This window comes from Lygodium microphyllum, chromosome 16, assembly GCF_053477565.2.
Source record: "Lygodium microphyllum isolate KBCC chromosome 16, Lygodium_microphyllum_v1.1.10, whole genome shotgun sequence".
Classification (NCBI taxonomy): Eukaryota; Viridiplantae; Streptophyta; class Polypodiopsida; order Schizaeales; family Lygodiaceae; genus Lygodium; species Lygodium microphyllum.
In genome coordinates this window covers 60,854,075-60,877,510 of record NC_141150.1, presented here as the reverse complement: position 1 = coordinate 60,877,510, position 23,436 = coordinate 60,854,075, and the positions used below count along the sequence as shown (strand labels likewise).

Here is a 23,436-nt window from a genome sequence, read left to right as displayed (position 1 = left end):
AGCCCTTAAGGCGGACATTGCGGTTCGTGCTTCACACTGCCCTCACACCCCTAGAATCGGACATTGCGATTCGTGGTTCATGGTGGCTGACCTCTTACTTCTTCAGCAAGGCACACTCGTATCCATGGCTTCTTTACCAACAGATAACCAAACTATTGGGTGCTCCTACTATGGCATCACCGGACACACCACCGATGCTTCCCGACTTCGACCTTTGCTCCCCACCCCCTCCCCCCCCGGAGTATATGCGTCTTCCACCAGGCACTCCTTATGCCACCTCTTCTTTCTGAGCCACAAAGATCATTCTGTATCGGGTATCAGAGTACTATGCTCAAGGCAATAAGACGCATCCGATGTGCACTAAGTCCTTTTGAGCACATGGAGGATCGATTGGCGCTACGACCTCCTAGAAATCGTCGCAATGCCACCGGCAGTCTTCTCCCACCTATTTTTGGGTACAGTGGCTACCACGGCCCGCGGTTCTACCGTCCGCTCCATTGAGAGACAGTGATTGTTTGATATTGTCTCCTCGTTAATTTGCTCCTTCGAGAGAGAATGATTGCTCGACTCCTTCCTCTTCTTCGACTACCCAGTCTGCTCCACTGAGAGACAGCGATTGTTGCCACCTCTTGCTCATTTTGAGTCCCACCCTCGACTACTCAGGTTCAAGAGGCTACCTCTAGGAGCTCTTTTTCACCCCAGATACCTTCTTTGGCCCGACCGGCGGTACTTCCTTCGTCATCAGACTTTTCGGAGTCTGTGATCCATGAGTTTTTGGATTCCCTATCTACTTCAGAGGGGGATTCAGAGGGGGATATTATTTCTTTGCTCTCAGAGGGAACGTCTACTTATTTAACTTTAGTGGGGGCCCCTCCATCTCCCACCTCAGAGGGGGAACCTACTCCACATGAAGCTCTTCACCCATCCTGTACTTTCTTGGGGTGGCTGTCTTCAACCAGTCATCTCTTCTACTGATATCCAGGATCTTCAAGTACCACCTAGATCGGGACCTCGAAGGTTCAACCGCCGCGACTTGGTGACGAGGCCTTCGTATTCCTTCCAGCATGGATGCACAGAGCTAGTAGCTTCTTTCCTGAGGATGTGTTTCGGGTTCTCTAGTTCACTCTGTCTCTACTGGTCTTTACTGCAGGTTCCCTTTCCACTGGAAATCTTGGATCTTAGGGGTCCTCTACATCTTCTTGCCTTGGTCACTTGGTCGGCATGGAGCCACCTCCCGCGATTGAGTACGGGCATATCCTTATGATTCTTGGCACCACACAAAGGTCCGACATTCCCCCTATGCATTGCATGTTTTCATCATCTTTGTACTAGGGCGCTTGGGCAAGTGAACAATTTTCCTACCAAGGACATTGTCCAGGTGGCACCTGTTGCATACGCATTGCATCTCCACCTCACTCTTTTCTTGTTCCCCTTTTTGGGCCTGAGAGGGGGTGTTGAGAAACCCTTCACCCACAATTTGCGTTTTTTGTGTTTCTGCGTTTTGCATTTAGAGTTTGAAGCCCCAAAAAGGGGCGCCATCCCAGACTGATTGTGCCTATTTATAGGCCACTCTCTCATTCATTCCTCACGGCTGATTCATTCAGTCCGTCACCTCTTCTCTCCAACCTCCCCACTACCCTCACACCCCTTCAGGAGGACATTGCAGTTCGTGGTTCGTGACTGTCTTCATCATCTTCCTTGTACTATGATACCCTTGTTCCCTTGTATCACATTCACTCCATGATTCAGATCTTCATCATTCCATTCATCAGAGTTTCTTCTCTCTTTTCTTCTCTTCTCCATGTTTGCCGACTTCACTCCGTGTTCCTCCCCGCCAACCCTACTGTCTCGCTGGTACGTCATCTTTTGACAGGTCAGACCCAAGACCTTCACAAAACAAGCATACTATCCCTACCATTACTAAGTGTCGATGAAGAAAGAAAATGGCTAAGGTGTGGGTAACGCAAATATAGCAAAGATGTGAAGTAAGCAAGCAAGCTAGAGAGACCTGCCTTGGAGACTGCCATGTTCAATGCCACGGATATGGTGGATCTAGAGTCGACCACTCCAAAAGATCGAAAAGGGATAAATGCACACAAATGCATGTTTACATGAACAAAACGTCAATGCATGGGATAATGCAAAAGGAGATGCAAGATGTCATGCACACACAATATACAATGCAATGGTGCCGCTTAGACACTACCTTGCAGGAAAATTATTCACTTGCCCAAGTGCCCTTTTATAATCATATCATCTTAACAATGCAGAAGAAGTTACAAATGTCCATAAGTACAATACAAAAGAATAAATCAATAAATCAATGTCTAAAAACTGTAAGCATCATCAATATCACTATCAAGAGAAGTAGTCGCCCCCCCTCAAAACTAGAAGGGAAAGCAAGAGGGAAGCATCCTCTCCCCGTCAATCTAAAGAAGTAGAGGAGAATGTATCCAAGCCGATCCTGGGTAGAAGGTACTGAAGAATCAACCAGTTGACCGCTTTGGTCAAAATGTCTACAAAATTGTCTGATGAAGGCACAAACTCTAGACGGATCAACCTACTCTCTGGAAAAGTGAATGTGGACTCCCACATGCTAAATCCGTGGTGTGATGATTGGATTGTCCGCAAGGGCAATGGCACTCTAGTTGTTGCAATAGACAATGGTAGAAGAGTCACAAGGGAAGTAAAGTACCGCCAGTAAGCTCCTCAGGTCAATGGTCTCGCTGGTGCCATCAAAGAGAGCCGTAGAAGCCGCCACCATCTCTTGTTTACGGCGGCTGGACCAAGAAATGGAAGCCGTGCCCAAGGTGATGAGGTAGTTGCCATGAGAATACCGATTGTCAGGATCTCCTGCCCAATCAGAATCAATGTACCCTTGCAAACATAAACCAAAACCATAAGTGAGGCCATAAGAATAAGTACACCATAAATAATGTAACATATGAAGACATGCAATCCAATGTGACATTCTAGGTGCTATGAAATACTGACTGAGAATGCTGATTGAGTAAGCTAAGTCTGGCCTAGTATGAATCAACCAAGAAGTTTCCCTACAACAGACCTATGGGTATGCGCATCAAAGCATATCCTTCGACAAGTGGGCACTAGAATCGAGAGGCATGGCCACTGGTCGTATCTTATCCATAGTGAACTGTTCCACGAGCTAAAGTGTGTACTTTTGCTATGACACAAAAATACAACCCCCAAATCGAATTACCTCCATCCCCAAGAAGTAAGGCAACAAATTGAGATCTGTCATCTCAAATGTAGCACTAAGCTTTGCCTTGATTTCCGCTATGGCAACAGAATCTCAGCCTTTGATGAGTAAGTCATCAATGTACAGCAAGATGTAGTTGACCCCCTCTACAATAGATCGAACATATAAGTTCGGGTCATAAGGAGTAGAATGGTATCCATAAGTTTGTAAGAACTCATCCATCCTACGAAACCAAGACCGCGGTGCTTGCTTCAGCCCATAAAGAGCTTTCTACAAGCGAAATACCTTATCCCTCGGGTTCGCAGAAGGAAATCCGGATGGCTGCTCCACAGAGACTTTCTCCTCTAAATAACCATTCAGGAAGACACTCTTGACATCCATCTAATATATCGGCCAAACCATGGTGAGCGGTAGCACAAGTACTAACCAAAAAAATGTCAACCGCGCAAAGGGTACCATGGTCTCTTCATAATCAATACCATGCTTCTGTCAAAACCCTTGCATGACAAGGCAAGTCTTATACTTATCTAAAGTCCCATCAACCTTTAGCTTGGTCTTAAAAATCCACTTCGTCTCGATGACTTTCTTGTGGCTCAGACAATCCACCAATGTCCAAGTCTCATTTCGGTCAATACTCTCTAGCTCCTTCTCCATGGCCTCTCGCCATTGAGGGCGCTGAAAGCCTCCTGCAATGTATCCAGCTTAGAATGCGCTATGTAATCAGTTGTAAACAGTGATGCAAATGATACCTATGGTGCAAGCCGGCGGGCAGATCTTCTAGGTTCCTTTGGAGCGGAATCCAATGGTAAGATCCCCGAATCCCACAAGGTCTACTGGTATCAGCGAGGTAATGGGTCTCGCGGAGGGGGCCTAGGAACTGAAGAATCCGCAAGTAGATTGGGAGTGGATACTAGACCATGCTCAGTAGACACGATCTCCAATGATGTGAAAGGAGAAATCGGATCAGAATCTAATGCAAAGGACTGCACGATATCCCTCTTGTCAAAGATGACGTCCCTCCTAACGATCACCTTGTTCATCTAAGGATCAAATAAACAGTAGGTTTTCGCTTCGAAGGAATATCCAACAAAGATAAGAAGATCAACTCTGGGAGCGAGCTTTCCTAGTTTATCATCAGGCATGTGTATATATGCACGATACCCAAAGACTCTGAAGTGGGATATTACAGGCCGAGAGCCAAAGAATGCCTCGTATAGGATCTTCCAAGGAAGAGCTATAGTTGTCACAACTCTATAGAAACAAAATTTGTATCCTTTTTCATTAATAATAATTTATTAAATTTGTTTCCTTTGCACTAATTAGATATAAAGAAAAGTGCATTGGAGCTGGCCACTGATGAGTGGTCACAGGTTATGGTGGACCCACGCAGTGGGTTAGAGAAAAGATAGTTCACACTTCCACCTATATGGTCGATTGGGCGCCTGTGACCAGAACTCACGCATATTAGGGTTAGACTCGCACACAGAAAGGATTGATGCCTTGAAGTGTGGGCTAGATCCGCCAGAACAGACAGTTACAATCAACAAGATGACATGATCATGAAATGCTTGTACAATATGCATGTGTGGGCTGAAAGCTTGAAATGCACATTTCTTTGCATAGGAAAGTCTCATGAAGATTCTGATACCGTTTTTGCGATGTACATGGAAAAAGCTTTCATATGACACCCATATTGGGGGGGTCCCTAAATTTTAGGAGCCTCGAATTAGCCTAAAAATGCTAGTCCTAAAAAATAGGGATGTCATTTTAAAAATATTAAATTCTGTACTCTGACTGTGCTTACTAAATTTGGTTGTTTCTATTCTTGACAATATTCAGCCAAGGAAGGCCATAGAGAAGAGACAAGTGTCAAGACACTTGTCACACAAGTTTCCAAGTGTCCCACCACTTGTCACATCTCATGACATGTGGCTGGACACTTGTCTTGTGCTACTCCACTTTTCCCTTTTGTACTAGCTCTTCCCTCTTTTATAAATAAGAGCTCGTTTTTCTTCATTCAGCATCATTTTTCTTTGCTGGAAACTCATGTACAGCACCCACAGATAGCCAGAAACCGGCCCCATCCATCCCCATCATCATCCCCCACTTCTCCATTATCAAATTCTTCCATATTCCCTCTTCTATCACTGTTGTTTTACAAGACAGCAAGCCTGTAAATTCATTACAGCACCTCCTTCTCGAGCTCTTTCTTCCATTTTAGCAACAAGAAGCAAGCCCTATCCATATACTGCTGATCAACGATGAAGAAAGGCTGATTTCCCCTCTTTCTTCTCTCATACTGTAAAGAAATCAGTTCTTATCATTGCATAATAGATAATGCATGTGTGTTTGTACATCTTTGCATGATCTTGTGAGAGAGAATTACTTCTCCTCACTCTCAGGTTGATTATAACTGAGCTCTTCCCTAAGGGACTTGGGTTGAGCAGAAATACATTCCTTCGGGGGGCCCGGGGGGTTTGCCCATCTTCAACCCTCAATCTTGTCTCCATTACTTTTACATTTTCATGGTTGTAATTTTGTGAGTAATTTTCATTTTCAGCTTTAAGTGTTCATTCTCTTTTATATTAAATCTCGAAAACAAGCAAATATCATAATCGTTAAGCATACTACGTTGTTCAAGGCGTTTACAGTAGTCGAGCATCGACTGAGAATGTACACCACAATGTTAGCAACCTCAACCCAAAGGCGCTCAGGGAGCTCTACTGCGAACAGCATAGAACATGCCATTTCCATGACTATCCGGTTTCTACGCTCTATGACTCCATTCTAAGAGGGAGAGTTGGTAGAGGTGAGCTGGCGAGAGATGTCATCCTGCGTGTAAAAACTCAGAAAACTCGTGGAAGATGAACTCACCTCCGCTATCACTCCTCATGCAACCAACACGACGACCCATCTGGTTATGAACCAACAACACCCAAGCAAAGAAATATGTGAAAGCATCGAACTTATGCTTAAGGAAGTACACCCACATGTATCTCGAATGATCATCCACTATCAAAAAGAAGTACAGCACGCCGTTCAAGGTGGTAGTGGATATGGACCCACAAAGATCAATGTGAATCAATTTAAGAGGCACCTAAGCTCTATGTGTAGACTGCTGAGAGAATGGGATATAGTGCTGCTTCCTGAGCTGACATGCTTTACAAACATCTCGAGCTAGCTTCACGCGAGAAAGACCCTCAACCATCTCATGGCGAGACAACTCATAACGATAGTCATACCCAAGATGCCCTAGGCGGAAATGCCAAAGATGCTCATTGTTCGTAGGCTCCCAAGATGTGGGAAGCTATGGAACATGGAGTCCTAGGCTGTCAACTCGGTAAGAAAATGGGTCATGTGGTATAGGCCATTAGGTTGTGCGTCACCGCGAGCAATTATTAAACCAAACTGAGAGTCAAGGACCTCAGCTGTGGTTGCTGTAAAGAAAACTGCTCGCCGCAACCGGCAAAGCTGCTGAACAGATAACAAGTTTACCCCAAGCTAAGCAACATAGTATACATTGTCCAGCGAAGCGAGATCCGAATCCTTGTCGGTGGCAAAACTGATGCAACCTTGAGCCTGGATCTTGACCAAGGAGTTGTTTCCTACACAGACCCGTCCAGCTGCTGCAGAGGCTCGAGTGCAGAAGACGTCCTCTATAGGAGTCATGTGATGTGTAGCTCAATTGTCCACAATCCAAACAGATGCTGATGGGCTCGACTATGACAAGTGGGCCTCTGCGATAACCTCGTCGAGAGGCAACTCACAGATGTGGGCGAGACTCACATCGAATGTCTCTACGGAGACAATGTGAACCTCTACAGACCAGTTAGACAAGCCCTCTGGAGTTGAGAACGTTGTCGACTGAGATGGCTGACCAGTGGCAGCGTAAGTCTGACCTTTCCACTGCCCCTTACCATCACCCTACCTCCCCTGAGAGGGGTTGCCCAACTGAGGGGCAGGGGTCTGTGACTTGGGTTTTGGTGCTATGCCTCTTGCATTTGATCGACACTTCTTGTCAAAATGGCCAGTCTTTTGACAATGTTGACAATATCTATTCTTCTTAGGTACATTCTGCCACCCGGGTTTGAGTTGAGATTGGGAGTTTCCTTGTGATTCCCCTGCTTGTTTTTTATTTTGATTTTGATTTTGATTTTGATTTTGATTTGAAGTTTGATTTTGCTTAACCTTTCAGTCAACTTCATTCTCAAAGCCAAAGGGCTTGTTTAACTACTCTGCAAAGGCTCACCTCGTCTTTTTAAAGACATCCGAGGATGTGAGCCTTGTCCACATCTACGAGTTCTCTCTCGACAAGGTGACTGCATAGACCCAATCTTTGCAGCCTAGCACTTCTTCTCCTGTTTGGATTGTGGATACTGGAGCCACACACCACATGACTCCCATCCATGACATTTTTCTCACTCGAGCCCTTGCAGCCGATCATGTCCAGATTGGGAATAACTCCTCAATCAAGATTCAAGCTCATGGTCACATCAATTTTGTCACTGACCAAGGTCTAGATCTCAAATCACTGGACCATGTCTACTATGTCCCCCAACTTAAGGTGAACTTATTATCCATTCAATAACTTTGCTAGCTGGGGCAAACAAGTCTTCTTTACAACAACCACAATCAAGGTCCTTGACTCTCAAATTAATCTGGTGGTTGCTCACAGTGAGGCACAACCTAGTGGCCTTTACCACATGACCCAGTTTCTTTCTAAGCCGACGCCTAAGGACTAAGCGTTCCACCACTTCCACCCTTTAGCCACCAAGCCCCAAAACTCATATTAATTAATGAATTAAAACCTTTTATTTGAAAAAGGGAGTCCTAGAGAGATTTTGTATCCCACATGCAAACCCTAATTTGGGAGGCCCCAAACTTTCTATAAATAGACAAACTGCCCTCTATTCAACCCAATCTCGTTTTCGCAGCTCGCAAGTGCCAAAGCTTCAATGTCCACACTCCGTACATGGAGGATATCTCAATCAGAGCTATCCCAGACTACTGTCCACCTACTAGTGCCTGCTCTCCAGCCTCTCCTTGCTACTACATTTCAAGCAAACAGCTGCTGCCTACTGTCATCCACATCAGCTACCACCTGTGTTTGCAATGTTCTCTCACCTCACTACCCGTCTATCTAATCCAGCTTCCATTGATGTGTTTTTTGCTTTTGGACACTTTTGAAGATTGCTTTGCTACATTTCGGGATCTGTCAGAGTACAACACACTCTCCAACTCATACTCTCTACCCTAGTCCTTGAGACACGGGAGTTTGGGGGTCAGTATTCATTCACTGCATAGTGAGTTTGTTGCATTGAGCATTGTAATTTATTCAAATTCATTCATTTCATTATTCTGTGTTCATTGTCTCTAAATTACCCTACTCCTAGTTGTGTTCTATTATCGCTTTATGGTTTCCATGTCATGGGTACAGCTTTGTGTTGTGGCTTGTACATAAGTTTTTGGATCCTAGGGGCCTGTTTCAAATAGCCCACAGCTCACTACACTACTACTCATGCACTATATTGCAATATCATCATGATTTGTACCTCCATAGTAATCTTGTTGATATTAAACATTGTGTAACCTAGAACTAAGAGTTTGAATATATAGTTTACTTGCACTTGTGTTAGTGCACCTAAAGAGTACCATAATGTTTGCCTCTATGGCACATTTGCTATATATGCCTCATTCGCTTCCACACATTGTCTCACTTTTCTTTTGAGTTATAGAAGAAAATCTCAATTTCAAGGTTTGGGGTGCTCACCCATTGTTTGCAAGCATGTGTATTTGTATTATCTAAGTCTCTTATATCTCCTCAGAACTTCATAATTATGCCTTGGACTGCCAAAGCTCCTTCTCCAACAACTTGTAAGCAAAAAGTCTCTTCATGCAATGAAACTGAACTTCTATGGCTTGCTCTTTTGCTTATTCTTGGTACATGAAATCTCTCCACCACATAAAAGGGTAGGCATTCACAATTTGCATATAGAGACACATATCAATACAAAATTACATGTTTATGTGCATCTTGCACTCACATTGTCATATTAACACCAACACAAAGGCTCATTTTCTTTTGTTTACTTTTCTAAACTGCTAAAACAACATGATGTATCACTGATATTGAGGAAAAACTAGAGGTGTTTCTCCACAGAAGCAAATGTAAGCAGTGATAAAAATAGGAATTACCATCAATTCGGAAAAGAGCCTTTGCAAGCGGTGACGACATGCCTGCCCGACTGTTAGGAAAATCTGCACTTCCTACTTCCATAACTGGCTTGCCAGGATAAAACATCAATGAATGAGGATTTGGTGTTGTTTGTGTCTGAATGAAAATACTTTTCTGCTGCCGAACTGAACCAAACTAGGTGACACATAAAGAAAACAACATCAAAATCAAATCTTGCACTTCCAAAGGCAACTCAAGAGAATCAGCTTTACAAACTCAAAGCAATATATGTTGCATTACACATTTCAACAAATTATACTTTACCTAAAGTAGTTGATACAAAAAAGTGAAAAGGTACTGCTGAGAGCTATGATGCTGAAACTCGATGGGTAATGGCTGTGTGTGTGTGTGTGTGTTTTGGGGGGTTGGGGAACGGGCGGGGGTGGGAAAGAGGCATACATAAATAACTTGATTGATAAGAGACTCAAAAGGTAAAGGCACTAAGGCATGGTATGGCATAGCTCAAATGCTAGAAAACATCTGCCCACACAGTAAGTGTTTGGATTCTGGAAAGGTCTTAACACATGCATTGGCATGCTCAATGTCTAATTCCAAAAAACATTATTTATTAATTTAGGACTTGATTCAAAAAGCATACTGATAGGGTTCAGCATTGCCAAGAGACAATGATTGAACGATTACATTAAGAACCTTGTCAGAACTAATAGGTGGCTCGTCAGGGTCACTATCCAATAAGTTATTAGCGGTGGCATATTGTGCATGTTGCTTGTCTTGCTGCTTGTCTTTCTTCTTGTAGCATTGGTCAATAGTGGTCAATACGCTTGCACTATCGACACTTGGGTGATTGTTTCTTGGTGTAGAAGGCTGTCAGTGCTATGCCAGCATCTTTGTTGCGTCTTTCGTCATCCAAAAGGATGGCGACCATTTCTTCATATTTCATTTCTCTAGACACCTTGAGAGCTATCGCAGTTCCATGGAATTGTGCTTCTTTCATCACGCTATTAAGAAGTATAGCCTTTTTATCATCGTCATCCAAATGGCTATTAGAAGTGGACAATTGTTGGTAAAGAAGACATAAATGATCGAGATGCTGCGTAAGGGTCCCTGAAGGATTATAGGAGATGCTAAACAATTGCATCTTCACAAATAATTTGGAATTATTAATCTCTCCCCCAAATGTGGTTTGAAGGCCATCCTGTACCTCTTTTTCCGTTTTTGTAAGATCAAGGTCATGAAGAAGGTTGTCAAAGAGGGCCAGCCCGATGATGTCGACTACACTTTCGTTCTTCTCGAGCCATTCTTGATGAAGTTGTGTGTTGTCCTGAAAGTGCTCAAAGGAATAAGGAAAAGAAGAAGATCTCTAATTTGTTCATGTCGCTCAATCCCAGATGTGATAACAAGAGCATAAATCGTGGCTCGTCTTATCAACGCCTACTACAGACGTGCTTTCTTTGTCATATGCTTCTCTTGTCACTTGGAAATCTATGTCATCAGCCTTGAGTACTCCCCACTAGTACACCGTGTTGTCTGCTAGCCTTGTCTTGGTTATTGTTGCTCCAGGCAAGCCTTCTGCTTGACAATGCAGTTGTTTGACTGTCTTGTGCCATGTGTGCTTCGCTCCTGACAGAGATGTTAGCCACGTGTGGCCTGGGTTGCTACTTGATTTGCCATGACATCCTGCATGCTATTGGTCACCACATGCCCATTTCCAACCACGTCATCAAGTCCTCCGTCGGTTACCCGTCAAATCTACTTATCCCACAAAGGGAGAAGTTTATTAAGGTGCTTAAACCTTAATAATTAAAGTTTTTTTTCCAAGGTATAGCAATTGGGGCTTTTACATTTTGATCCAATCTCTCAAAATTTTATGAACAAAATTTGGACATTTTTTAGTTTGAGACCAAATTCTCAAAATCCCTTCTTTAAACTAAGGGTTAGCTCACGCGAAATTGGGGATTTTTTATTTTTATCAAAATATATCATCATCCACCCAATAAAATTGGGGCTTTTCAATTCTGTGATGCTTTTTTCAATTTAAGTTATCTCAATGGCATCTACTATGGGGATATCGAGATATGGCATTACAATTGAAAGATTCTTAGGCTTCTTCTTCTTCTTCTTCTTCTTGCACATGCAACCCTACACAAGGCAACACCCGATTGATGGACAAAGTGGCAATGCTAGAGTTTGTCAAAAAATGACAAAGAGACTAGAGAGACAATAGGGTTTGCAAGGAGAAATACAGAGTGTGTACAGCAAACACTAAGAGAGAAGAGAAACTCCGAAACACAAGAAGAACATGGTGATGATACATTGAATCATGCTATGTGAAGAAAAGCTGATACAGTGGAGCCAAAACTCAGAAGATAACTACACTGCCTTGTGTGAATCAAGAAGCAACATTTGTGGAAATGTGCACAGTGAACGGAGCAAAACACAGTCCCCCAGGTAGTGGGCTATCGAAGCAATCATTGGAAGGTGAACAACAGTTGTCAATGGAGTGAAACGCAGACCTCTAATGCCATTGAAGATGAAGAAGAAGATCACTAGTTGTCGAGGGAGCGAAGCGCAATCCTCTAATACCGAGGAGATGGCCTAGGCAACGAACTGCAAATCCAAGAGACTTGAATGCTGAAAACGCAAATGTGTGATGGAGACAAGTTGCAAACGTAGATGAAATCACTGACATCAGATTGTGGATGATATCACTAGGTGCAAGACAACTGACACCAAGCTGTAGGACATGACGCCAACTGGAGGAAGGACTCCAAACTACAAAACACAGATGCCAAGGTGACACCAAGCATATGGAAGCTAATGCCTATTGGTGGAGAGCCTCCAAATAATGAAAACACAAAGTGGATGATGGCACCAGCTGGAGAAGACCGAGGCGTGTGTGGGAAAACTGACACCAAGTTGGAGAAACCTATCACCAAGATGGGGGAAGCCTCCAAACGCAGACCTAATGATGAGTAAACAAGGCACTTAAAGGAGAAGTGGAAGGGTGACCACAAATTGTGATGTCCTCTAGTAGGGGTATGGGCAACAATGGAGAGAAGAGAGAAGATTGTCAAAGTGACAGAGGAAGAGGGGTGAAGTAGAATGAATGAAGTGATTGTCTATTTATAGGCATAGGCTGTCTAGGGTGGCACACCACTATGTGGGCGCCCACTGGAAAGATGGCCAAAATGTGGATACCAACTCTTTTTGGGGCTGTTAGTGCGAAACCCTAAATAAAGTGTGTAACCTTAAGAAGTGGTTTCTCGACACCCCTTCTCGGGCCCAAAAAGAGAGAAAGAAAGAGGAGCAAAGAGAGATGCAATGAAGATGTAGAGGATCTCGAGATCCAAGATTTCCACCTGAAAGGTAACTTGTAGTAAGGAACAATAGACGAGATGAACTATAGAACCTAACTCCACCTCAAGAGAGAAGTCACTAGCTCCATAACTCCATGTTGGAAGGAATGTGAAGGCCTCATTACCAAGTTGCGACTGAACCTTCAAGGCCCCAACCTAGGTGGTACCTAAAGATCCTGGGAATCAAGAGGAGAAAGGACTACTCGAAGAGAGCCATCCCCAAAGAGTAAATGGTGGTTGACGAACTTCATGATGAGGAGGTGCCCCCTCTTAAGGTGGAGACGTAGGAGCATCCTCTAAAGCCAAAGAAGAAGTAGAAGTCTCCCTCAGAGGGCAAAAAGGGTACATCCCCCTCTAGAGAGATAGGGAATCTGAAGACTCATGGATCAAAGACTCCGAATCATCAAATGACGAAGGAAGCGCCGCCGATTGTGTCGAAGAAGATATCTCAAGTATCGAAGATGTCGAAGAACTCCTAGAGGTGGCCTCTCGAACATGAGTAGTTGAGGGTAGGGAAAGGTGAGGCTCAAGTAAAGCCAAGGGCGGGTAACAGTCATCGTCTCTCAATGGAGTGGACTATAGAGCCAAAGTAATGAAAGGTGTCAAACAGTCATTGTCTCGTGAAGGAGTAGACTGCCAAGGGAACAATATCCAACAATCATTGTCTCACAATGGAGCAAACTGTAGAACCGCGGGTTGTCGAGATGGCATTCCTAAAACCTAGAAAAAGTAAAAGCAACCTCCATAGCGCATTGCGGCAGTCACGAGAGGGGCATGGCACCAATCAATCCTTTTGCTCGATAGGACTTAGTGTGCATCGGATGCGTCTTCCTTGAGCATAAAAATCTAAAAGCCAGTGCAGAATAAACTCTGTGGCCCAAAAGGGAGAGGTGGCACCAAAACGCAAAACACCTGAAACGCCTGAACCGTTTTAGTGAGACGTGAAATGCCCTAAGTGAAATAGCTGACTGAAACCACATTCTCAAATTGAAAAAAAAAAATCATTTTTTCTTGCTCTTTTGAGAGCTTTTAGACACTTTGCACATAGGATAGATCTCCACATAGGATAGACATCATTTGTTGACATGAAAGGATTCATCTCATATAAATATGTAAGTTGCAACCGATTATTTATAAAGAAAACTATCTCATATACATTATTCAACCATTTCACTTGGCATTTCGCTTGGGACTTGCCCAAAGGTGAAATGTTTCGCAATTACCTTGGTGTCAACCTATAAAAGGAAGGGAGTGTGTGGGAAAGGAAGGGAAGGGTATCTCTGTCTCCTAGTGATGCAATGGAAGTGAAGGGGAAAATCAGTAGATGATGTTGAATCCACAACCTATCTTTGCCTTCTCTGATGCAAAGGATCTTCGTGGCTCAATGAGCGTCTCTAGCTCTAATACCATGTCAAAAAATGACAAGAGACCAAAGAGACAATAGGGTTTGTGGGGAGAAGCACAGTGTGTATGGCAAACACTGAGAGAGAAGAGAAACTCAAAAAAACAAGAAGAAGACGACGATGATACATTGAATCATATTATGAGAAGAAAAGTTGATATAGCGGAGACGAAGCTCAAAAGATAATTGTATTGTCCTATCTAAATCAAGTAGCAACACCTCTGGGGATTTGCACAGTGAAGGGAGCCAAACACAGTCCTCCGAACAATGGGCTATCAAAGTAATCATTGGAAGGTGAAGGACAGTTGTGGAGGAAGTGAACCACAGTCATCTAATGCCGTTGGAGATAAAGAAGATCACCAGTTGTCGAGGAAGAGAAGTGCAATCCTCTAATACCGGGAGGAAGGACTCCAAATTGCAAAACATAGATGCCAGGGTGACGCCAAGAAAATGAAATCTAACGCCTATTGCTGGTGGAGAGCCTCCGGATGATGAAAACACAAAGTGGATAATGACACCAACTAGAGAATATCAACACTTGCGTGGAAAAACCAACACCAAGCTTGAGAAACCTGTCGGCAAGATGGGGAAAGCCTCCAAACACAGACCTAATGATGAGTAAACAAGGCGCCTGAAGGAGAAGCGGAAGGATAACCATGATCTGCGATGTCCTCTAGTAAGGGTATGAGCAGCAATGGAGAGGAGAGAAGAGTGTCAAAGTGACAGAGGAAGAGGGGTGAAGAATGACTAAAGTGGTGTAGAATGAATGAAGTGATTGCTTATGTATAGGCATAGGCTGTCTAGGGTGGCGCACCGCTGTGGGTGCCCACTGAAAAGGTAGTCAAAATGTGGACACCAACCCTTTTTGGGGCTATCAATGCGAAACCCCAAATGAAGTGTGTAAACTAAAGAAGTGGGTTCTCAATAGTGTTGTGATGGGCTGAAATGGTAATCTTACTCTGATACCACTATTGGGTATGGAGCTAATGAAAATGACCAACAAGCGATGGAGGGTGAAGCTCCATGGTGGAGAGAGAGAGAGAGAGAGAGAGAGAGCTCTCTTTTAAGTACACAACAAGCTGACTAGATTGATGTAATAGTTTGTGATGAAAGTGTTGGAGCTCAGCTGGGGGAATGAGCAACAATTCTAGGAGAGTGAGTGACGGAGAGAGGGAGAGCGTGAAAGTACGATTAGATTTGAGTGTACCAACAAATGTGTTGATACACAAAGAATAAAATGTATTTATACTTAGGGCATATAAGGGTCCATTCACATGTACAACTAAATAATGTGCATGTACTATACATGGAGGTGAAAACAGGCCTTTATCCCGACAACCTCCCACCTAAAGGTCCGAACTAAACCTCTAACCAACTCCCACTAGTTGTATGCAATGATCATGCTGAGCTTTGCTGAGACTTTTAGTGAATATTATAACGTTAACCCAAATTAGAAAGAAAAACCTGGACTTGTGGTGAAATTTCCATGTAGATGTTAGGAGATGATTCCTCAGCTCATCTCGAACATGTACAAAAGCATCACAACCAAATATGCGTAAATGGTCATATGAGGTCGATTTGCCAGACCAAACCTCCTCAAGGATGCCATTATTTAAAGACCTGTTTGGAGAGCGGTTGCAAATGTGAACAGCGGTTTTGAGTGCCTCTCCCCAAAATTCATGAGTTCCTCGGGGATGCCATTATTTAAAGACCTCTTTGGAGAGCGGTTGCAAATGTGAACCGCGATTTTGAGTGCCTCTCCCCAAAATTCATGAGGGAGATTAGCAGTGGACAAAAAAGCATGCACCGCACTCTTTCACATAAAGTCCTATTATATCTTTTAGTGACTCCATTTGAAGAAGGGTTGTAAGGAGCTGTAAGCTCCCTCTTAATTTCATGCAAGTCGCAAAAGGACTTGAATTCAGTAGATGTGAACTCACCCCCATTATCAGTTATCAAGCATTTCAACTTTCTACTTGTCTGAGTGGTCACAAATGCATGAAAAGTCTTAAAAACAGCAAACACTTCACTTTTCTTTTTCAACAAGTATACCCAAATCTTTTTGGAACAATCATCAATAAAGGAGATAAAATATGCAACACCACCCAACGATTTCACAGGCATACTACATACATCAAAATGCACTAAGTCCAAGACATTGGACTTACGAGAGACACCAAAGTAAAAGGAATTTTTTATTTGCTTTCCAAACTGACACTCGTTACAAAAGCCAAGTTTAGAGCCTTTTCCATCAACCCTCTTCAGAGGGGTAAGGACATCAAGTCCTTTCTAGCTCATATAGCCTAATCTCTTAAGCCATAACTCCAAATGACAACCAATCTCAACAACTGCAAGAAACTTGCCATTCAAAGCTTTACAGTGCAAACAATACAAAGTGCCCTTCTTGGTTCCTTTTGCAATCAACATGGAACCCTTTTTCACTTTCCACAAACCACCACCAAATAGTGTAGTGTAACCATGCAAGTCGAGCTGACCAACAGATAGTAAACTCTTTTTAATGCCTGGCACATATCTGACATCTTTCAACACAAGCTCTTGCCCATTATCTAAAGACAAGTGTACATTGCCAATCCCATCAATCCTACAAGCATGGTTATTTCCAAGATACACCTTTCCATAACTGCCTGCATTGAACATAGCAAAACACTCCAAGCAAGGAGTTACATGGAAAGAGGCACCAAAGTCTACAATCCAAGTTTGAGAGTGACACCATCATCAACTGACAAAAGTACATCAATCACATCAGCCTTGGTAATCTACATATCCTGCATGTGACATACAAGGGCATCATAATCAACTGCACATAATACATCAGCCTCTGTATCCGAAAGCTCCTCTATGACTACACTGGAGGCCACATTGGCATTTTCCTTGCCTTTGGCTACCTCAGATACATCTGTCTTATCCTCCTTTTTCTTTTTGTCTCCTGCATTCTTCTTTCTCTCTTGTTCATTCTTGTATTATCTGCAATCAAGCTTCTTGTGGCCCTTCCAACCACAATGATAGCAAGTAATGTCACTCTTTTCCTTTTTTCGCTTTTGCTTCTGTTCCTCTATCCTGTATTTGCATTTTTCTTTTCAACCTTGTCTCTTACATTATAAGCTGAGTTACTGCCTTCTCCACTAGACATACGTCTAATTTCTTCATTCAAGATTGAACCCCTCACCCCATCATATGAGAGATTGGGGTTATTGTTGAGAGAAACCACCAAGGTCTCCCAAGAATTAGGCAGTGTCATGATCAAAAAGATCGCCCTCAACTTATCATCAAAATCTAAATTTGCATCCTTGAGCTTATTTAAAATGCCTGTAAATGCACTCAAGTGCTCAACTGCAGGCTTTGACTCATCCAATCGCATATACACCAGCTTGAGTATTAAATGTACCTGATTAGCAGGTGTGGTGATCTCATAGGTAGTTTTCAGCTTCTCCTATATTGCATAACCTCTATCTAAACCCTTAATGTCTGTCAAAATGTCATCAGTGACACCCATCTTAATGTAAGCCACAGCCTTTTTGTTGACTCTAGCCCAATATGCATCAGACATTTGTGCGAGTTTATCTTCCTACAAAGCATCCTCACAATCCTTTAGGAACAATATGCCCTGCATACGGTCTTTCCAAAGGTCAAAACCATGACCATCAAACCGTTTGATTTCCATCAAACTCTTGATGTCTGAACTGGAAGAAGTTGCACCATTTTATCACAAACACGAGTAAATGCCCTGGACTGCAGAAGCACAAGCTGAACCAGCAAACACACTGTTGTTCTTCCTCAAACAATAATAAATCTCTACTATTTGTACATGAACCAACCACCACACGAGCAAAAAACTGCAGAAATTTACTAAATTCTGCACAAAGCCCCAAAATTTCAGGTCCAATATTGCATAAATGTTAGCCAATCTGACCCAGCTGAGCAAAATTTTACCAATACATGAAAAGCCCCAATTTTCCGAGGTTCAATGTCAAGAAATTTTACTCAAAAGAGTAAAATTCTGACAAATTTGGCAAAATCCCCAATTTGATTGAGGTCACCACGCACAATGTTTGCAATTTTTGACCTGAATGTCACTATTAGGCATAGACAGGATTAAATCTGGGAAAAGCCCCAAATTTTCGGGCTCAAATTTGCACATAATTGATGGCTGTGCTTTCACGCGTGAACTCCCATCAAGAAAAGGGAATGAGAAAATTTTGGAAATTTTTGCTTTTAAATAAAGAAGATTTCTGTTTTTTTTAAAAACGGGGGTAACGGATCCGTTGACCCACCGTCCGGGTCCATGACCTATTAGATATCACATCGCCTACCCGCCCCATGCTGGTCGCACTGGCGCCTGGTCGCTGCTCGCTGCCCCGTCGCCCCCGCGCTGAACCGTCACCATGCCTGCTCGTGGACCCCTGTCACCTGCACGTCACACACTCAACAGCTACCGACTGGTTACTTACTGGGCACCCCAACTCCTACTCAACTAACCTTCTTCTGCCTCGAGGTGTTCGCAAGCTGACACTTGTCACTTGTTAGTCTTGCAACTTGTAGCTAGAGCCTATGGTCTCGAAAAATGCGCACAATCTGTGCTCTAATATCAGTAGTTGCAGCTCAGCTGGGGGGATGAGCAACAATTCGAGGAGTGAGAGTGACGGAGAGAGGGAGAGCGTGAAAGTACGATTAGATTTGAGTGTACCAACAAATGTGTTGGTACACAAAGAATAAAATGTATTTATACTTAAGGCATATAAGGGTGCATTCACATGTACAACTGAATAATGTGCATGTACTATACACATAGGTGAAAACGGGCCTTTATCCCAACAAAAAGTACAAGTGATAGGACTTGAATATATAAGTTGAGGCATCCACCCTACACCTTTGATCCTTATTAAATGCTAAGTGGTGTTAAAGGTATTCACACCTAAACATGCACTTTTACACATAATAATGTGTGTTCACACACAGGGATAAATAAATCTAACACTGCGGAGCAGCCATTCTATCCATTTTGAGTGGATACTGAGCATGCTACAAAAGTCGTCGACAACTATGGCAGCTTGACAACACTTTCATATTTTGGCCTTAACTTTTGCATACAATATCAGATTTAGATGTTCTATTGCTAGAAATGAAGAGCGCGACAAGAGCTACAAATCTGAGCACTCACAAAGTTGATTTTGTGTAGTTTTTTGTTTTCTGTTTCACAAAGAACAAAACCGTTCCGGTTTGGACAGCAAACAGTGAGCTCCATTATGCATATTTAATGCCTTGATGATGCTATTTTGGTGCCCGGATACTTTGACTATGCTTTGGGATGCTAGTTGGATTGTTTAGAGCTTAATTAAGTTAGTTTTGCAGAATTTCATTGCTATAATAAAAATTTGGATAACAAGCTATTAACAATAACTTTATGTCTACTGAGGCTTGATGCTATTCGGGTGTCACGGGGACGTGAAATTTTGAGATGCTTTAATCTTGCTAGTAACATTTGATTAAGTTATTAATCAAATGTGCAAGGTTGTTTAGCACATGTGATGCACATGGCAGTTATTTCATGGGAACGGGCCAAGGACCTCGAGGATGCAATGGGTGTTAAAGGCAAAAGTTGTGTTAAGTTATGCCAACTGGGTTTTGGGTGGTCAGTTGGTGCCAGGTTGGACCCTAGGACAATTGTTTGGCCATTAAGTGTCAGTGATGACACTAGGGACTGGCATTAATTAATTAATTAATGCTAGTCTAAGGGTCAACAGAGGTTGGGAACCACTCCAAGTTGCAAATGGCCAAGCCAATTTCATCACACATAGGCATGTTTAGTTTTGGGCAGGGTCAAAAGGGTTGAAATTAATTTTCAGAATTAATTAATTTTGAAAAATTAATTTAATGGCTGAAAATGCATTAGGAAGGCTGCCACTTGGCAAAACTTTCCCATGCAACTAGGGAGAAGGCTGTTGGAGGGTGGTGGAAGCTGAATTGTAGCCGTTCGGAGCTTGGTAGGGGGAGAGGAGGTGATCAGATTTGGCTATGAGAGGCGACGACGACTGATCGTGCGCTGCGACAGGACAGGGGCCAGCAGGATTTCTCTTCCGCCTCAAGAAAGGCGGCGGTAGAAGAGAAGGGCTCGCCAATCGAGCTAGTGTTTTTCCCTCCTTCTGAAGCTGTTGGTGCCATCGGATTTGTCATCAGAGCTACGAATCAAAAGATACATTTCAGCTGATTTTCTCTCTTTCTACAGCATTCTCTCATCTCCTTCAGCTATGCTCAAGCATTCTCAGCAATTCTCAGCCATTGGTAGCAGAGTACGGCCAAATTTGGTGGACAACAGAGAGTTTACTACTGTAAACCCTAAATTACAGCAGTAATTAGGGTTTAGCAGCCACCTTGGGACCCGTGCCATCAGTCAAAGGCATTGTACATTGAAATCAGCACCGAAAATTCATGGAATTGTGAGGATTTCAAATGCCAGCCCATCTATTGTGAATTTGGGGCAGCATTTGACCAGTTGGGGTTCCATTAGAGCAAGTCTTGGGTGAAAATCAAGGGGCAATTTGCCCAAATGCTTTGCTGATTATTGGAACAGCAAGGGGCTTTTGAATCAGCCAAGGAGATCGTGAAATCTCAGCTTGTAATTTATCCATCAGCATTTGAAATTAAAGAAATACCGAAAGGGATGCCAGTTTTGGGGCCAATAGGGTGTCCACTGTCCAAGTTTATGAAGGTAAAGTGAGCATTTCAGTTTATGTTCATTTGCTAATTGCTGTAATTAAGGGCTTAATCAGGTTAAACCACTCTCGGCTTGTAATTTATCCATCAGCATTTGAAATTAAAGAAATACCGAAAGGGGCGCCAGCTTTGGGGCCAACAGGGTGTCTATTGTGCAAGTTTATGAAGGTAAAGTGAGTATTTCAGTTTATGTTCATTTGTTGATTGCTGTAATTAAGTGGTCAATCAGGTTAAACCACCCTATCCGAGAAGGAAGGCTAGTTGCATCGGGTATACCACTTATATGCATTGATGTCTAGCATTGATACTTGGACCCAAATATGATTATGGATGGCTTTATCATTCGGATTTGAGCTATGTTGGATGCTTTGGAGCTTTGGCTTTATGCTTTAATTGCTTTAGTCATTGGCATTACGAGTTTGAAGACTTACTTAGGTTTCATTCTCCCAGATGTATCTTGGATTCCATATGGTCATGTTCTTGATATCTTGAGCTTGTATTGCTCATTTGGCATTCAAATTTGCTTCAATGGGAGCCACTTCCTATTAACATTAGAGCTTTGGATTCTTTATGTAGTTGAGCTCGGATCTTTGAGACAATGGGACTCTTGGTTCATGTATATGCTCTCTTGTATGCTATTGAATGCAGTTACCTATGCTTATGGGCTGATTTGATTCCGTACGCTTTGAACACTAGCACTCACCTCTATCAACAATTTGTCAGTGATGTATATGCTTATGGAATATATGGTTTACTAACAATTTAAGTTCGTACAATCTTTGGTACCGGTGGTTTATGCTTAATAATTGCTAGTTGCATTCTTTGTATCCTGGTTGTTACTCGGATATCCCTAGCACTAGAAGCTTTCTTTCTTGGCTATTTACCCACAGTTGGATTTTATTTCAGCATTGCTGTAATTACAATTTTCAGCATTGTCTTGGAGAGCAAACACTGCCAAACACAATTGGATTGACATGTACTGCTGTCTTTATTTCAGCATTGCTGTAATTACAGTTTTCAGCATTGTCTTGGAGAGCAAACATTGTACTTTGGTAGTCTATTACTTGCAGTTGGTGGACAGCTCTATACTTTGGTATTCCTGCCTGTTTTGCCCTTGTTTTGGCTGAGTTTTGGGGGCTAATTTGCAATCATTTACAACAGCCCATTCTCTTGGGTTTTACATTGGTATACTGACATTAAGGCTGGTTCTTCGAATGATAGTGCTATTTTTAATATTAAAAAGCTTGATGGCACAAATTTTACCTATTGGAAGATGCAAATATGACAAGTACTAGTTCAAAAGAAACAGGTTAGGCCTTTGAAAAACAAGACTATAAAGCCCAAAGGCATTGATCAAGATACTTGGGATGAATTGGATGAGCTATATAAATCCACTCTTAAATTGTCTTTGACAAAATACATTTGTTTCAATGTTGTGGCACCTGAGGATAATGCTTGGCAGTTATGGAAAAAGATATGCAATCTTTATGACAAGCAAAGTCCTGCTTCACAGATGTACTAGTTGGAACAGCTCATGGATCTTCGCATGAAGAAAGGGACTAATGTGCTTGCACATTTGAATGAATCTCATTCTATTTTCAGCCAACCAATTGACTTCGCAGGGTATTGAGTTCAAGGATAGTCTCCCTTGTTATTTCTTATGATACTTCTTGAGTCATGGGAGACTTTATATACTGCCATGTGTGCTAATATACCTAAGGATGGTTTGAAACTCCAAGATGTTGAGGGTGCCTTAGAAAGGGGATAAACAAAAAAAAATGTGGATATAGCATGTACTTCTTATGTATTGACTATTAGGAGCAGACATGATGGTAAGAACAGTAATGACTGCCGTAGTAGAGACTCACAAAGGTCTCACTCTCACAGACAATCTCGTAGTAAGTCTTGTGGCCATAAGACCTCTCTCACATATCATTACTGTGGAAAGTATGGTCCTATTAGGCCACAATGCCATAAGATACACAATGATAAGTGCAAGGAGAAAGGCAAGGGCAAAGTGCAAAATAAGTTTGATGATCACAACATTGTTCCTAGTAAGTCTAGCAGAAAATTTGAGGAGATAAATGCCTTGGAGCCTGAGTCTGATGATGATTACATCCTGATAGCAACTTCTCTTGATTCTAGTCAGTTGGCTGATGCCTCGTCCACTTTTTCTCAATGTTGGCTACTTCATTCAGTGGCTTCTTTTCATGTTACCTCACATAGGGATTGGTTTCAATCATATTGGAACATGACAAGTTCTGTTAGACTAGGAAATGACTTGGCATTGGATTATTGGCATTGGGAATGTACGAGTGCAGTTTCCTTCAGACAACTCTTCATAATATACGTCATGTACCGGCTTTGACCAAAAGCCTTCTGTTTGTTGGACAATAAGATGATGCATGCTATTATGTATCTTTTGGTGATTCCGTATGGAAGATTACCTATGGGAATCTTGATTTTTTTTCAAGGTGCCAAGGTTGGTAGCCTCTATCCTTTATTTGTATCTAGATCCCTTGACCATGTT

At 42.5% G+C, this 23,436-nt stretch overlaps 1 protein-coding gene across 2 annotated transcripts in view; it reads right to left on the bottom strand.

Annotated features, from left to right (window-relative positions):
• LOC148022896 (nifU-like protein 5, mitochondrial) overlaps positions 1 to 23,436 on the bottom strand; it is a 54,539-nt gene that overhangs the window by 21,786 nt on the left and 9,317 nt on the right. The window contains exon 2 of one of the 2 annotated variants that reach the window (XM_087695841.1): positions 9,416 to 9,590. In XM_087695841.1, the coding sequence (XP_087551967.1) occupies positions 9,416 to 9,590 (175 nt within the window). The remainder of the gene's footprint in view (positions 1 to 9,415; positions 9,591 to 23,436) is intronic. The other variant, XM_087695842.1, reaches the window with a different exon arrangement.